This window comes from Lathamus discolor, chromosome 1 (genome assembly GCF_037157495.1).
Source record: "Lathamus discolor isolate bLatDis1 chromosome 1, bLatDis1.hap1, whole genome shotgun sequence".
Taxonomy (NCBI): domain Eukaryota; kingdom Metazoa; phylum Chordata; class Aves; order Psittaciformes; family Psittacidae; genus Lathamus; species Lathamus discolor.
This window is the reverse complement of record NC_088884.1, coordinates 98,953,224-98,968,066: the sequence shown is the minus strand read 5'-3', so window position 1 is coordinate 98,968,066 and position 14,843 is coordinate 98,953,224. Positions and strand designations below refer to the sequence as shown.

The following is a 14,843-nucleotide window of genomic DNA, read 5'->3' as shown; positions in this document are numbered from 1 at the left end:
CTCATTGTTCAGTGGTTATCAGCAAGCCTGAAATACCTACTGTGCCCTTACTGTGAATAACAGTATGACTGACCTCATCTGTTTGTATTTACACAACACTGTCCTGTTTCATGAACAGTCAGTTCAGATTATTAAGAAGCCTAGGGAGAAAAGGTGATTATTTTTGCGCGGAGACACTCTTTGCTAAAGAGCAAATTTTGTATTACAGCGCCGGCTTGGAGATGCTGCAAAGAAAGCAATCAGCAAGCTGCAAGTCAGAACAATCAGGAAAGGTGATAAGGTAATTTTTCAAATTGCTCATTACCAAATGAAACTCTGTGCTTAGGATTCCTTCAGACCACTGGGACAATGGGAACAAACAGACATGGCGACTGCTTATTTAGCTACTACATGTCCTTCAGGTAGGGCAAGGGGAGGGATGGACATGGAATACTAGTAAGCAGTTTACTGATGGAATGGAGTAAAGGGAGAAGGGGATTCTGTAAAGATGCGGGAAATCCTGAGAGTTAAAACATGCTAACTAAATCTGCATGCTTTGTAGGGCACGTTTCCAGCTGTTGGAAAATCTGACTTGCTTCTGTCTTGAAATGCGTTAGTGGGTTTGCAGCGTGCGTCAGTGAGAGTTTTACTTTGCCACATAGGCTCTTGAATTAAGAAATTATCTGATAAAATCAAAAAAATGAAAATTATGAATGTTCTCTTTTGTAGGAAACTGAGCCAGACTTTGATAACTGTGCTGTTTGTATTGAAGGCTACAAGCCCAATGATGTTGTCAGAATTTTGCCTTGCAGGTAAGTTGAAGGTACTCTTGATATTCTCTCTACTTACAGACAGGCTCTGTCTCACAGGATCACACAGAGCTTGGGGAGAGATGGACAAGTTTATAATTTTGGTTTATTCAGAATTGGTTGATAAAGAAGTTTGAAATGCCTCTTTATTCAGCTTCAGGTGAAGTAGTATTAATGGTGGTGAGAACCTGAGTTTGGCTTGATAGTCAGAAATTGTGTCTGATCTTGACCTATTACAGAGTCTTCAGTAGGATTTTTAAACTAAAAGTTTTTATTCCTCTATTTTCCTCACTGGTTTTATATCAGTATAGAATAAGTGCCTTAGAAGAATTTGCCCTCACTCCAAATTGAAACCCGGGCACAGCAGCCAGGGATAGAGCAGGCTTCTGCTCCCCGTGGAGCTGCTTCTTTTGCTGTCCTGGGCCATGCCCAGGTGCTGAGAAAGAGATGACTTCTATAAAAAAAAAACCAGAAAAAGAACCCAGCCATTAAAAGAGATGTGCCGAGTAAAGCAAAGAGGGAATGTGACAAAGACCATGTTACCTATTGCTGCCATGAAAATACTCTCAGGCATCTGGGACATGGAGGTGACAAGAAGAGCTACTGGTCATGTTCTCTCTCTTTTCTTCCCTTCATGTGAATGTGACCTGTGCAGCACATAGAGTAATAGTGATACGACACAGGAGCACAGCTTCTTGCCACCCGTAACAGTTGTATTCATCTCTTTGTGCCACAGTAGTGTCATCTGTGAGGTGTTAGCTAATGAGGTTTTCTCTAAGGATCAATTTCCTAGGAAGCTCCTAGGAATAATTATTCCTCTAGGAGAACAAGAGCAAGTGTTTGATTTTTCCTAGAAATAGGAATCTCAAGTGCTGTACATACAGAGCAGAAATATTTTTTTTTGTTTAATAGTTTCTTCTTCTGCATGTTCACTGGCTTTAGAAACCAAAATATTTAGGTTTTTTCCTGCTGTGTTGTTCCCTAGTAGATGCTCGAATATTACAAGCCGTCCATTTCTGTTCAGTCATGTGACTCATTAAATCTGTTTACTGCCATCACTAAATGACAAACTGAAAGCAACAGATTAATCATAGATTTGACCTACTGTAAATCCCCCACAATGACAAATGCATGTGAACTCTTTTTGGTTTTTTTTCTTTCTACAAACAGACACAAATGCATCACTTAATGGGGCAGAAATACAGAAAAATGAGAAATTACCAGAAAATGTGGCCTTTGGTTTGACATCATGCCTGTTTTCAGAGAAACGTAATAAAGCTTGAAAATTTTGCATGATAGAGGCAGTTTTTGGAGGTAGTTATACAACAGCAAAAAATACATCTAGGATCTAGCTTTCCCTTGTGTCTCGCCTCCTAATTCAATGAGGCTGCAGTCAGACTTTGTCATCCACAGTGTTGAGTCAAACAGAGTGAATAGGAAACACATAGTTAACAGGTGATGTTCAGCTCTTGGCTGACTTAAAAGGTCGCCTAGAAAATGACTCATGCTAAAAGGGTAGCAGCGGCAGAGCTGTCTGGTAAAATACTCACAGTTTGAGCCTCAGCAGTTTTGAATTATAAAAACTCAAAAGATCTTTCTCAAGCAGCTATTTCACAAACCCTGGCTTTTCTGCTACATAAATTGTGAGGACAGTATTTTGCACACTCACATGGGTTTGGACTTCCAAGATAGGAAATTGTAGTCATGATTCCTTCTGCTGTTGTCAGTCTCATCTCCTCATCCAAAAAAAAAAAAGAAGGGGGGGGGGATTAATTTCTGTCTCTGTTAAGTGAGTAGGAGAGTGTTAAAGACCTGCAAACTCTGTAGGTTTCTTCCTCCAGCATCCTCAGTTAAACTGTGTGCTGTTTCTAGTATGGGAACTCATTAGACTGTTGTTTAATAAGAAGCTGGCATTTCACCAAGCCTTACAGAAGCCAGCACAGTATGACACCAGTGCGGGCTGACCTTAGTGTTTCTCTACAGGGGGTGCTCAAGATGTAGAACTTTTTATCTGCAAAGCCAAATACTCCCCAAGAGCTGCACATGAAATATCCTGCTTTGTACTGCAGGCAGTACTTGGAAAACCTGCTAGCAGTTACACTCTGTTACAAAGCTCTGTGTATCTTGAGATCTCTTTTTAAGGCTGGTGGAGCCTGAATCTCCTCTAAGAAACTGGTACCAAAAGCCCACCAGCCAGTATTGCAGTGGATGAGCTCTGAAGCCATATAGATAGATGGTTACTGTACTTACGCTGTTTCTCCAAATGTCCTCTCTTTCCCGCTGACAGAGAGGTGGCACTGGGATAGCCTGTTGTTACATATTCCGCTCTGGAGAGCTAGGAGGAGAATTCCAGTTAACTTGTGCTTCTTCCTCTCTGCCCTCTTTAGCCAGCTCTCACCACTGACTGTATCAATAAACTTCACTCTACAGAATGTATTAAATAAATAAGTACTGACGCTTCATTTTTAAAAAAGTGTTGGCTTGCAGCTGTTTTTATGTTTAAGGGTAGCAAGCATCACTGAAGTTATCTTTGCGGGCACTGACACATCAGATGTAACCAAGTTCATTGTTTCCAGAGTGATATCTCTTGTCATAGCCCTAGTTCCTTCTCCTTGTCCTCCATCTCTAGCTTCAAAACACCTCTGTCCTTTCTGCTCTGGCTTTGGAGAAGTTGCTAGTGCTGCTGCTCCAATTGTGTGCCTTTTACTGAACTTTTACTAAACTTCTACAGAGAGGCAAATCAGTTCTCTTAACCTCATCTCTACTGAGTTCTTCATAAGCTCTTTTTTTTGTTGTTTCATATCTGTCACCAATAAACACACTTTCTGACCCCATTCCAGATTGCTCCCTTCCTCTGAACCTTCACCCCATGAACAACTGTAATTTCAGAGACTGCTTCAGTCATCAGGCTTGTCCTCAGTCCTCCCGTGAAAATTATTTCATCACATTCTTCCCCTTGATTCCTTCCTTTCATTTACCCTCATTATCATCTTTTGTCCTTCCTTCTTCCTCAAAAATAAACAAATAATACTGTATATGAACCCCCAAAAGCTCAAACCTTCTCATTGAATACTACAGGGCTGCTCACCAAAACCCTTCTCAATCCTCTGTTTCAGCCCTATCTCTAGTCCAGGCAACCAGTGCTGTTACTCAGGGTCCTTAGGGATGTACATCTCTTTCTGCTTTTGTCTCCTTTTCTCTTAGCTCATGCTTCTGAGAAAAATGACATGACTACTAGGTTTGTTTGCGTGCAGTTTGGAAAGGTAGGACTAGGAGCAGGGGGTGGGAAGAGAACAGTCAAGTTTCCCTTAACTTGGAAAAAAAGATCCTCAGAACTGTTGGCAGTCTGAAAGCTTTACAATAGTTTTACAATAATCACATTATTAGTATAATTTTGCAATTAGCCTGAAATTGTTTGGGTTTTTTTTCCTTGTATGATTAAAATTGCAGCTTTACAGAAAATTTAAGTACATTTCAAGCAAAAGTAATGTCCAGTTCAAAAATACGAAGTGCTGTTGTGTTAATAGTAAATGAAATGCACTGGGACTTTGAGGTTCTTTTCCTTTCTTTGTGCTCTGTGAGCTTTACTCAGTCACGTGCTGTCACAGAAGAATGCAGGAGGGATCCCAGGAGGCTGCTACCACCTCTGGAACGGCACAGGGACACTGCCCGTGGTGTTCTTGGGAGGTTTTTCCAACACACTCCGCAGTCTCCTGGGATGAAGACTCTGCAGTTCCCCTGATAATTTATTGCAGTGCTTCACTACCCTGACTGTGGTGAAGCTTTTCCTGTTGTGTAACCTGGGTCTCACTTGCTGCACTTTAAACACATCATTTCATCTCTTATCCCTAGGAGAGCTGAAGAACAGTTGTTTCCTTTCTCTTTATGAAAGCCTTTGTTTTGTATGAGGATTGTTATGAGATCTCCTCTCCTCTCGCCTTCCTCTCAATTAATCAAGTACAGTTCTTTTAAGAAACTTTAAGCCCATCCAAATGAACATAGTTTTGCAATGCTTGTGGGTGCACACATTTTTTTGTTAGCTCTGACTCTGATTGTCAAAGCCATGTCCTGAGCCTGTACTTGAAATATCTCTCTTACTGTCTCCCTGTATGGGTCGTTCGTTACTTCTGAACTCATCCATGGTGTTTCTACCCTTTCTTTTCTTTTAAAACCCTTTTCTTTTAAAACAGTCAGAACTGCAGAGGAAGAGGGATTTTTCTTGCTATTGAACTTTTTACATCATTGTCTTACCATGTGACGGTGAAATATTGCAGTTGCTCTCTCATCTTACTTTGGGCTGGCCCTTGTTTTGCCTTAATTTGGATGATAAACTTACCAGTCTTACTTGTCAGAATAAAATAAGCTTTCAGATCCAAATCTGCAAAGCCTGCCTCTTCACTTCTTTGCACAAATGTTTACATGTCCAAAATTAGTTATTATGAGTGCTCTAATCATATAATGTGGTACAAAAATTAAAAAATTCAAATCTTTATCTGATTTTTATAACATTCCATTTCCCCATAAATTTGTGTCAAATAATCAAGTTCTCCTGTTGTGCATGTTAAATCTGGAATTAATAGAGCCATACTACACTGTGCTAATTTAGTATTGAGAAGTGCAAAGTGACATGATCTGTCATGTATTTAAATGGTAGGATTTATTTTAGATTATTGTTTTTTGAAGCCAGCTTCAGGAACACTAAACTTCAGTTTTTCAAGTCTTTAAGGCTTGTTCCAAGCTTTTGGTGATTAACAGACATTATGAAGTGCTGTAATATGAACCACAGCTTGACTGAGGCTTACAAAGCTTGAACTGGAAAACAAAAGGAGGCCTTCTAGTGTATGGTAAAATTGCTTGGTAGAAGTTACTTTTGTTGTTTTGGGTTTTTTTTTAATCCAAAACAGATTTTGGAAATCTCTTTGGTTTTTGGTGTGGGATTTTTTTTTTTTTTTTTTTACAAGAGAATAATAAATATCTCATATTTTTTAAATGTACTGATTATTTTGGCACAAACGTGCTTCAGATGTTTGCCGTTAAGCATATTTGTTTATGCATTTCAGTATATAATTAAAGAAAACCAATCACTATCAAGAATCTCATCATTATTCCAAATAGCTGAAAAACATGATGTTGACTTTCAGTACCCTCCATGAATTAACATACCCAAGGAATTCTGTTGGTTAGACTTCTAAATGTAAAATTACACATGCTTGAGGACTGTACTTTTTTGTTTTCGCCTATTCAGGCTGCTTACCCTATGATGGGCTGAGTATGTCCCTCCTGGGATGACAAGAATGAAGAGTTACACAGGAGAGACAACAAAATTTGATGCATTGTGTTTTTATCCATTAAGGCAATCCTGGTTGGAAGGAGGGTTGTGAACTTTCATGGACCTCGTAAAGTGGTTAAAACGTCACGTATCATGATGCTTCATTTACGTTCATCATGTTGACATACAGGATCAGATGAGGTTTGACAAAGTTTGGTGCTGCAGCCAACTGATATAATTAGACTAGGTTGAACTTCCAAGAACAGATTTGCCCTTTGCCAGTAGTTGTGCGAAGTCAGACCAAGTACAGGAATGCAATAATTTGCCATGTAGCTTTGTTTCACAAAGCACCCATTTCATCTAGAAGTAGTGAGAAAAAACATTGAAAAGAATAAGATGCTGAGTTCACACAGTTTTGGCTTTGAATTTCTAGTGTTATTTAGGCCTGAAGCCAGCTATTACACCAGCCAGCTACTATGTGGGCTGATACCGTGTTAGTAAGAACCAGGGTTACAAATGGAGGTGAAAGTGCACCTCAGTATCTTAGATCAAGTTGAAAGCCCATGCGTGTCTTGTGTGAGAGAGGCTGGGACACAATACAGCAGCCAACCCATTCAGCTGAATATGTGCCTTGTAGATATTTAAAATTGGTGTATTAAGTGATTCTGGCTTTCTCAGAGTTTGTATGTCGTTGTGGAGGCTCGTGTGTGCTCCAGGCGGAGCCTTAGAATCACAGAATCATTTAGATTGGAAAAGACCTTTAAGATCATCAAGTCGAACCATCACTGCCAAGTCTTATTAAACTATGTCCCTAAGTGCCACATCTTTTGCGTACCTCCTGGGATGGTGACTCAGCCACTTCCCTGGGCAGCCTGTTCTAATGCTTGACAACCCTTTCAATGAAGAGACTTTTCCCAGTAGCTAGTCTAAACCTACCCTTGTGCAACTTAAGGCCATTTCCTTGTGTCTTGTCACTTCTTACTTGAAAAGAAACCAATACCCACCTCGCTACAACCTCCTTTCAGGTAGAGGTTATCTGAGAGAGTAATAAGGTCAGCTTTTCTCCAGACTAAACAACCCCAGTTCCCTCAGCTGTTCCTCAGAGCCTTCACCAGCTTTGTTGCCCTTCTCTGGACCCACTCCAGCACCTCAATATCTCTCTTGTAGTGAGGGGTCCACAACTGAGCACAGTATCCGAGATGCAGCCTCACCAGTGCTGAGCACAGGGGGACAATTCTCTGGCCCTGCTGGCTGCACTGGTTCACATACCAGCCAGGATGCTGTTTGCCTTCTTGGCCATCTAGGCACACTGCTGACTAATATTCAGCTGTCGACCAACACCTCAAGGTCATTTTCCACCAGGCAGCTTTCCAGCCACTCTTCCCTAAGACTGTAGTAGTGTTGCATGGGGTTGTTGTGACCCAAGGGCAAGACCTGGCACTGAACCTTGTTGAACCTCATACAGTTGTCCTTGGGCAGCTGTGAGCCTGTGGTTACCTGGTGGGTTTGTGTGGCTGTGCTCTATGGGTGATGCACATGGGACAGTAGCAACACAGGGGAAGCCAGGCGGGGGACTGCACAGATCTAAAAGTTCAAGCGGAATGTAAAACTTCAAGCAGACTGAAAGGAGACTTTCAGGCTCTGCCAACTAAAATATGTGACACCTGTTGCACGCCTTAGAAAGAAAATCTTTCTAGAGCTGATCTAGATTGGTGTGTCAAAACAAGCAAATTAGTTTTAATTTGTGCCTTTTAGAGCAAGACTGTGTGTGTATATCGAGTCTCATATTTCAGAATAAGATACGCTCTTTCAGTTTTGCTTAAGTTGTTGTTATTAAGTTATATTAGACAGTTGAACTAAGGCTCTTTCCAAGTGAACTACTCTAGTCTAACTGATTAAAAAGGAGCTTTAGGAAGGCAAGTCAATTTTCAGTTTCCTAAATGCTGATGTCATTTCTGAGGCAGTGCGCATGGTGGGAAATACTCCTCTTTTTCTTCGGAGGCAGTGTTGCTGAACAAACTTCACGGCCTTGGGCTGAGCCCCTTCTCCTCTGCTTGACCTACTCAACAGCATTTCTTAAATCACGAGACCCACATTGCTGCATTTTATAGTATTTGTTCTCTAAAGCCACAGAGTGTGCTCACAAGAGAAAATACAATCTGTCAGTCAGGTGCACACACTAAATATCTCTATATTCAATCTTAGTTTGTGTCAGGCAAAGCTAGACAAGAAACTTTCTGTTCCTGCACCTGAATAATGTCTTAAGTGGCCCCCAGCAGCCACAGGATTTAGGAGGTTGCTTAGTGGTCATTTCAAACTGAGCACAGGATTAGCACCAACCCCTTCAGGGCTGGAATTGTTTAAGAGCTCTCTCTGATGCATAACTTCTAAAGAGCAAGAAAGTCAGAGAGAATGTTTTAAGAAGTATCATCCTGGTTTTTCTATTTAAATGAAAAGTAGATATTTTTTTCTTAATTCACTTTCTTTCCTTCTGTCTAAGAAATACGCAACCCCCAATGGCTTCACATTTAAATAATATGTAATCAGGTTTGTCTGCAGAGCCATCAAGACATACTAATGTAATTTCTACCTTTACCATCAAGCAGGTTTTGTCTACTGACCTTTAACATTTAAAGAACATGGGTTTTGCTGATACATTTTGTGTGGTTTTTCTAACTCCACAATTACGTATGTATGTGCTTTTCCAAGCTCAGTGTGCACATGTGCTTGAGATGCTACAGAAATATTTTTAGTCTTGCGTGCATAGGATGTAGTTTTGCTGCCCTTGCAGAGGCTGCAAACCACACCATTTTAAATACTTTCACTTCACTGAATTCAGAAGTGTCTGGTACTAGGTGGTAAACTGTGCTGTGGTGGATTCAAATTAAAATGTCCTGGTTTTCATTGCAGGCATCTTTTCCACAAGTCCTGCGTAGACCCCTGGCTGCTAGACCATCGTACCTGCCCGATGTGTAAAATGAATATTCTAAAAGCACTAGGGATCCCGGTAAGCACATCGCAGAGCAGCTGGTCGGGGCAGGAGGGAAATACCAGCTACTTGGGTATATCCTTAGCCCTTTGCCTGTCTGTCCCCATCCTTCCCTTCTTGCCATGTTACTGATTTATTAAGGGTAGTACAAGCCAAAATGTCTGGTTCTACCTCTCTTCTTCACACCGCTTTGATTAGCAAGAAAGAGCATGTATATGGGGGTTGGTTGGATGTTGGGATTTGTGTGTCTGTGGTTGCCTGCTTTGTGGAGCAGAGGATTGTGTACTGGTGTTTGGTGAATTTATAGATTCTTTCACATAGCTTTTGTTTGTGTTTTAAATCAGGACTGGATTTATTTTTTTTTAATCATGCTCTTGGTTCAAATCTCAAAGCAGAAGGTCTGCAAGTAGAATTTTTCCTGCTATACTAGTGGAGGACAACTAATTGCTTATTCTGGGGAGCAAAATCTTTTCTTTCTGTCAAATTTCTCTTAAAGTCTATCTCTAGCAATCTCTGTACTCCTAATTCCAATTAGGAAGCATTTCTCCCAGCAACTAACCACATGACATACAAGAAATTATTAAGCTCTTTGTTATTTGGAACATTCAGATGTGATTAGAAGCTGCCAAGGGAATTGATCTTTTTAGGTTGCGTGTTTACATTCAGATAGTGTGTTTCCTGTCTGTCATACAGTTTCCTAAGCACAGCTATCACAGAGATCATGGACTTCACCAGGAAGAAGTGAGTCACTTTCTCACACTGTGTGGAGCTTGCCACGTGAGAGTGAAGTTCAGTACTCCAACACCATAGGCTGATGCATTAACAGGTGTTGTAAATACCCTCCCCAGTTACAGATGGTGACATGCTCGCTGACATCTGAAAGAGCTATATAAAGTAACATAGCTCATGTGAACATACCAGGGGAGCTGATACAGCCATTCTCCAAGAGTTCATTTTCATGGAGACTGGGAAGCCAAGCAGGTTGCTGCAGAAGAGTTTCCACAGCAAGTAATGAAGTATGTTTTTACTGAAGTAGGCAGATATGTTAATCAATCTAATACAAACTAAGACAAAAACTTTAAATGGGAAAAATGAAGTATTGTAGTTAGGATAACAAGTTATTACAGTCGGGCTACTTTTTTTTCTACTAGGCCATGTGTATTTGTCTTTAAAATGTTAAAAGATGATACAACTGTTCGATCAGTGTTTGAGATGTCAGGAAAAAAAACAATGAAGGCTGCCTCTGCCATTCATCTCTGCACCTAAGCTAATACAGAAATTTTTCCCCAGTTTCCATGTGTCAGTTCACAGGCCTGCCAATGAGCAGTTATGCAGGATTTTGACACTTCTGTACCCAGTGTATTGTTCCATGGCTTTCTTCTGAACCATACAGGACCTTATGATCTCTGTTCTCACACTGGTCCATTCACGTTTTTGTCTGAGCATTTCATTAACATGTTCTTCATCCGGCTTCAAAAACAGGGGATATAAACAAAGCAGACCTCTACTTTCTGGAGGCCTGCAATGAGATGTTAAGGTCTTCCCAGAAAGTTTAGTACCATTAGTATTTACATACTAATGTAAAGAGACCAGAATACATCTCTCACTGATTTCACTGGCAGCTGCTGGAAGCTAAACATGTTTGCAGGCTATGTGAGGCTGGTACATCAAGGGAAAAGGGCCAGAAGCCATGTGTAAGGGTTTTGGCTTATGTGACTGGTTCTTACTATGTGTGAACAGCTTAGTGGTGGCAGGTATAGAACTTAATTGCCAGGAATAATTAAAAGTGGCATTCGGTTTCCTCAGCCATCGTTTCTCTTCTCACAGCTCCGTCTAGTTTTCTCTGTACTGCTTAGCAAAAGGGGGTCCACCCTGCTCCCTTCGCTAAGAGCTTTCCATATGGAGCTTTTGTGGAAATAATTGCACTGGGCATGTAATTAAAAAAATTAAAAAAAACCCAACCCAAATTACTGCTGAAACCAACATAAACAACTGGGTCACATTAAGATTTCAGAACCTGCCTCAGTGCTGGTCTCAAAGTCAAATGCTTGAATGTTAATATTCCACTAGCAAACTCTGTGTAGAGGATTTTATTGTATGAATTTCTGTTAAAAATTCCTTAGGTTGTTCTAAGAAAATAAACTGAAAACAACAGCCCACTACATCATTTGGAGGGAGCATACTGGCTCTCACCCACATGGCTCATCAATTAGGTTTATAAAGGGAGAGCTGCATGCTAGAGCCTTATCCCTCAAGGTGACTTACAGTAGGAGATGTTATCCATGGAAGCTGGGGGCAGATGGTAACCTTCATGTCAGGGGTTTCCTCTGGCTGACAGCAGAGGAAGTGGGAGTCTAAGAGCATCAGATAGATTGGGGGTTAAAAATTCCTATACAGCTATGAGTTGCTCCTCTTCCTTTGCTTGCTCTGCCTTCTCTTCCTCAACTTGCCTCAACTCCTGCTCCTCCTCTCTTCCCCTCCAGTGCCCTTTCCTGCTTCTTTGTATAACCTCTCCTGCCCAACCTTTATCCTTTGTAGTTCCTGCCCTGGTATCAAAGCTCATTCTCCTTGCTCACCTCTCAGGACCTTTTCTTCACCTGCACAGAAATTGTGCATTCTCACCCTTCCCATTGCCTGGCACCAGCTGAGGGCACCCTATTGTGGGCATCAGTCCTGTGTGGTGCATGCTTGTGCTACCATAAGATTGCAGGCACCATGCAAAGCCCAGTTCTCTTTGGAGAGTGTAGTTGTTGGTCCTGAATAACGTACCAGTCTCTATCAGCACATATGAACTGATACTTTCAGAGGCTCGTAACTTAGCCAGATGTCAGTAGGCTGTTGTGGGAAAAGACGTTTCCCTGGAAGAAGCTGTAAAGCTCTAGGGCTTCTCAGTGAGAGGTGGCAAACATTTCTGTGGAGTGCATAAAGCAAAATGCCATTCCCTGACCACGTTCTTGAGGCTTGCTGAGCCATCTTAGCTGAAATTTCACACACAGAAAAGCAGCCTTAGGCAGGCAGCAGTCTCTGATGGGAGACTTGAGAGCAAACTTGCCAAAGTCCTTTTGCAGGCTTCTACAATGGGAAGAATGAGGAAATCTTACCATAGGTAGAGCTAATGTGCTGGGTTTTTTTCCTGCCAGCTGCATGTTTGTCCTATGGTTGTTATTAAAGAGCTGGCTTGCGTGACTGGATATATTGTGCCTCATTTAGCATCAATACTCAGGATTTTCCAGGAAATGATTGGTTAAAACCCAAATATCTAAATGTTTCAATTCACTTCACATCTAAACTCTCAATTTATTTTGTAACAGAGACTTCAAACATTATCTTTGCTAGAACCAAATTCCCCAGGCTGCCGTGAGGCACCAAAATGACTGCCCTCATTTTCACAGTAGCTGAGCACCCTAACACCTCTGCTTTTCACCGTGGCACTCTGTAGCTCCAGAGAGCTATTAACTAGCTATCCATCAGCAAATGGTTGGCGTAACCTTTTCCGCTGACTTTGCTGGTGAATCCAGCTCAGACTGTACCTCATTTGGCTGTAATATTTGAAGCGAATTATCGGTGAAAGTGTCTTTCACTTTCAGAGGCCTACATTGCTATTGGGATGATCATATCACATAAAATAGTTTCGCCTGCTTCTCCCCCTTTTCTGCAAATATCTGCTGGATGTGCAGACAGACGCATTTTTGGCAGCTGATTGGATGACTTGAAGCTATTCACTAAGAGCCTTAGCCAAGCCCTCAGAAGTCAATACAAAGCCTTCCCTTGACTTTAGTGGAATTGTGCCCTCAAAGCACTTACATGCAGGGAATGAGTGAAACCAATATAATTAAACTTAGCAAATGTATCTGGGTCACTCTGACAGCAAAAGCCATAATGTTTTTTTTTTGGATCAGTATTTCGTATGGTTAGTTTTATAGTATGCTGCTTAGTTCGGAGTATTTTTTTCCAACTAAAATGATTCAGGAGTAAGGAATTAATTATATCAAGCAATGCTATTTTTGCATCTTTAGTGTTTGCTTTGCTTTCAATTGTAATTCCCTGTTTTAAAAGGTTTAAAAGTTTGTGAGAAAACCACATTTGAGGAATAACCAGAATCAGAGCAAAGGACAGAAAACTGATGCCCTGAAAAAAAACTTTGAAATAGTTTTTCCTATAGTAGAGAAGAAAAAACAGTCTTTTTTCGCCTTTAAGATACACTGCCAACAAAGCCAAAGCTAAAAATGAAAATCTGGAAGCATTTGTTATAACACCTAGGAGTGAGGGAAAGTGATAGATCTAAGGAATAATTTTGGATCTAAGTCTTACAGATGATTGTTATTTCACTTAGAAAAGTACAAGTTCAATCAGTTTCATTAAAACCTGGTGAAAGGCTGAATGTTCCTTTATCCCAGTTCTGAAGAGCTCTTGCTGCTCGTGAATTAGACTGGAGCCAGAATATGACAATTTTCTTGTCCGAGAGGAAATGTATGGGAAAAGGCAAAATATGCTAAGTTTCTGGTTCTGCAAAATATGTAAGCGTATGGTAACCTTCTATGCCTGCGTTCAAAGGGATTACTCTTGTGCTTAAAGCTAAGCATCTGTTTAAGTCTTTGCTGTATCATTTTCTGCTTCATTTCCAGGTGCCTGCTGTTGGGGATAGGCAGGTAGTGAGATTTTCATAAATGCCTTAGCAAGCGAACCAACTAAGAATAGAAAAAATTATATCCACAGAGCAGAGTACATCTCCTCTGACTTGATCTATCCAGATGCTGGATTTCTAGACTAGCAGCTTAAGCCCATCTCTGGTTAGTACTGAGCAGTAGGAAGGCAGAGGGGACAATTCATATCACTTACCTTAGGGTGGGAGAGTGACACAGTGAAATTGTTTCAAACCACTGAATTTAGAGGAAACCTCAGTGACCAGTCCAGATTAGCTGCCTGGCTCCTGGAGAATAAAGACAAATGGGAACAACTTAACTTTACATTTTCTAGCTTAGCAAGGTGTCTGTGTAGTTGCAGCTCAACCTGGCTATGTACCTCTGTCATTTTGGAAGCCTTGCACCCTAACACACAGCATCCTCATTTCTGCCTCAGCCTTGGTTTTTTAAACTTCTAAATCCAGTTCAAATAGTTATGCAAACAGTTTTTCTCCATGCCTTGGGGAGAATTAGACCTGGTTCTGTGGGCAAATGTCACAAGAATCTGCTTCCTCTTGGAGGAGGAGGAGCTTTTTTAGTCATATGTTTCTCCCCAGTGTTTATGGGAAACTCCACAGAAATCACTGCTGTATAAATGGGAGTATCAGTCATATAACAAACAGGTACAGAGAAGTCAAAGATAGAAACTAGTCTTGGACATAGTATCTTGGGACAAACAATCCTCTTTGCTGCCCTGTGGCCACTTGAAGCCTAGGTGCTCTTTATGAGTGCTCAGTGCTAAGGATACTGTACAACAGGTGGGCCCCACAACCCCCTCTCATTGCTTCCCTTGACTTGAAGATCTTGGCTCATTCTGGAGGTGTTGGTGCATTCACTATGTAACTGCAAGAGAGAAGTGTCTAAATTCCCTAGAACTGGATTCCATCCTTGCTCTCTCTGAACCACAAAGCAGGAAAAGCTATGGATCAAACGATACTCTTCAAATTACCATTATTGCTTGTTTGTTTCTTTTCTCATAATTTTATTTTGTAGGAAATACAGCATTAGCAGAGGAAAAGATCTTTTGATGTTAAAAATCTTGTCTTATAAACAGCTTTAGCTTCTATTTTTGCACCCCACACATAGATGCGCCCACAGGCAGTTCTCCTGAATTC

The 14,843-nt window shown here is 41.0% G+C and overlaps 1 protein-coding gene across 1 annotated transcript in view; it reads left to right on the top strand.

The window, feature by feature from the left end:
• Positions 1-14,843, top strand: part of RNF150 (ring finger protein 150) — a 125,558-nt gene that overhangs the window by 77,068 nt on the left and 33,647 nt on the right. Inside the window, exons 3-5 of the mRNA XM_065687677.1 lie at positions 209-280; positions 709-791; positions 8,968-9,064. Of these exons, the coding sequence (XP_065543749.1) occupies positions 209-280; positions 709-791; positions 8,968-9,064 (252 nt within the window). The remainder of the gene's footprint in view (positions 1-208; positions 281-708; positions 792-8,967; positions 9,065-14,843) is intronic.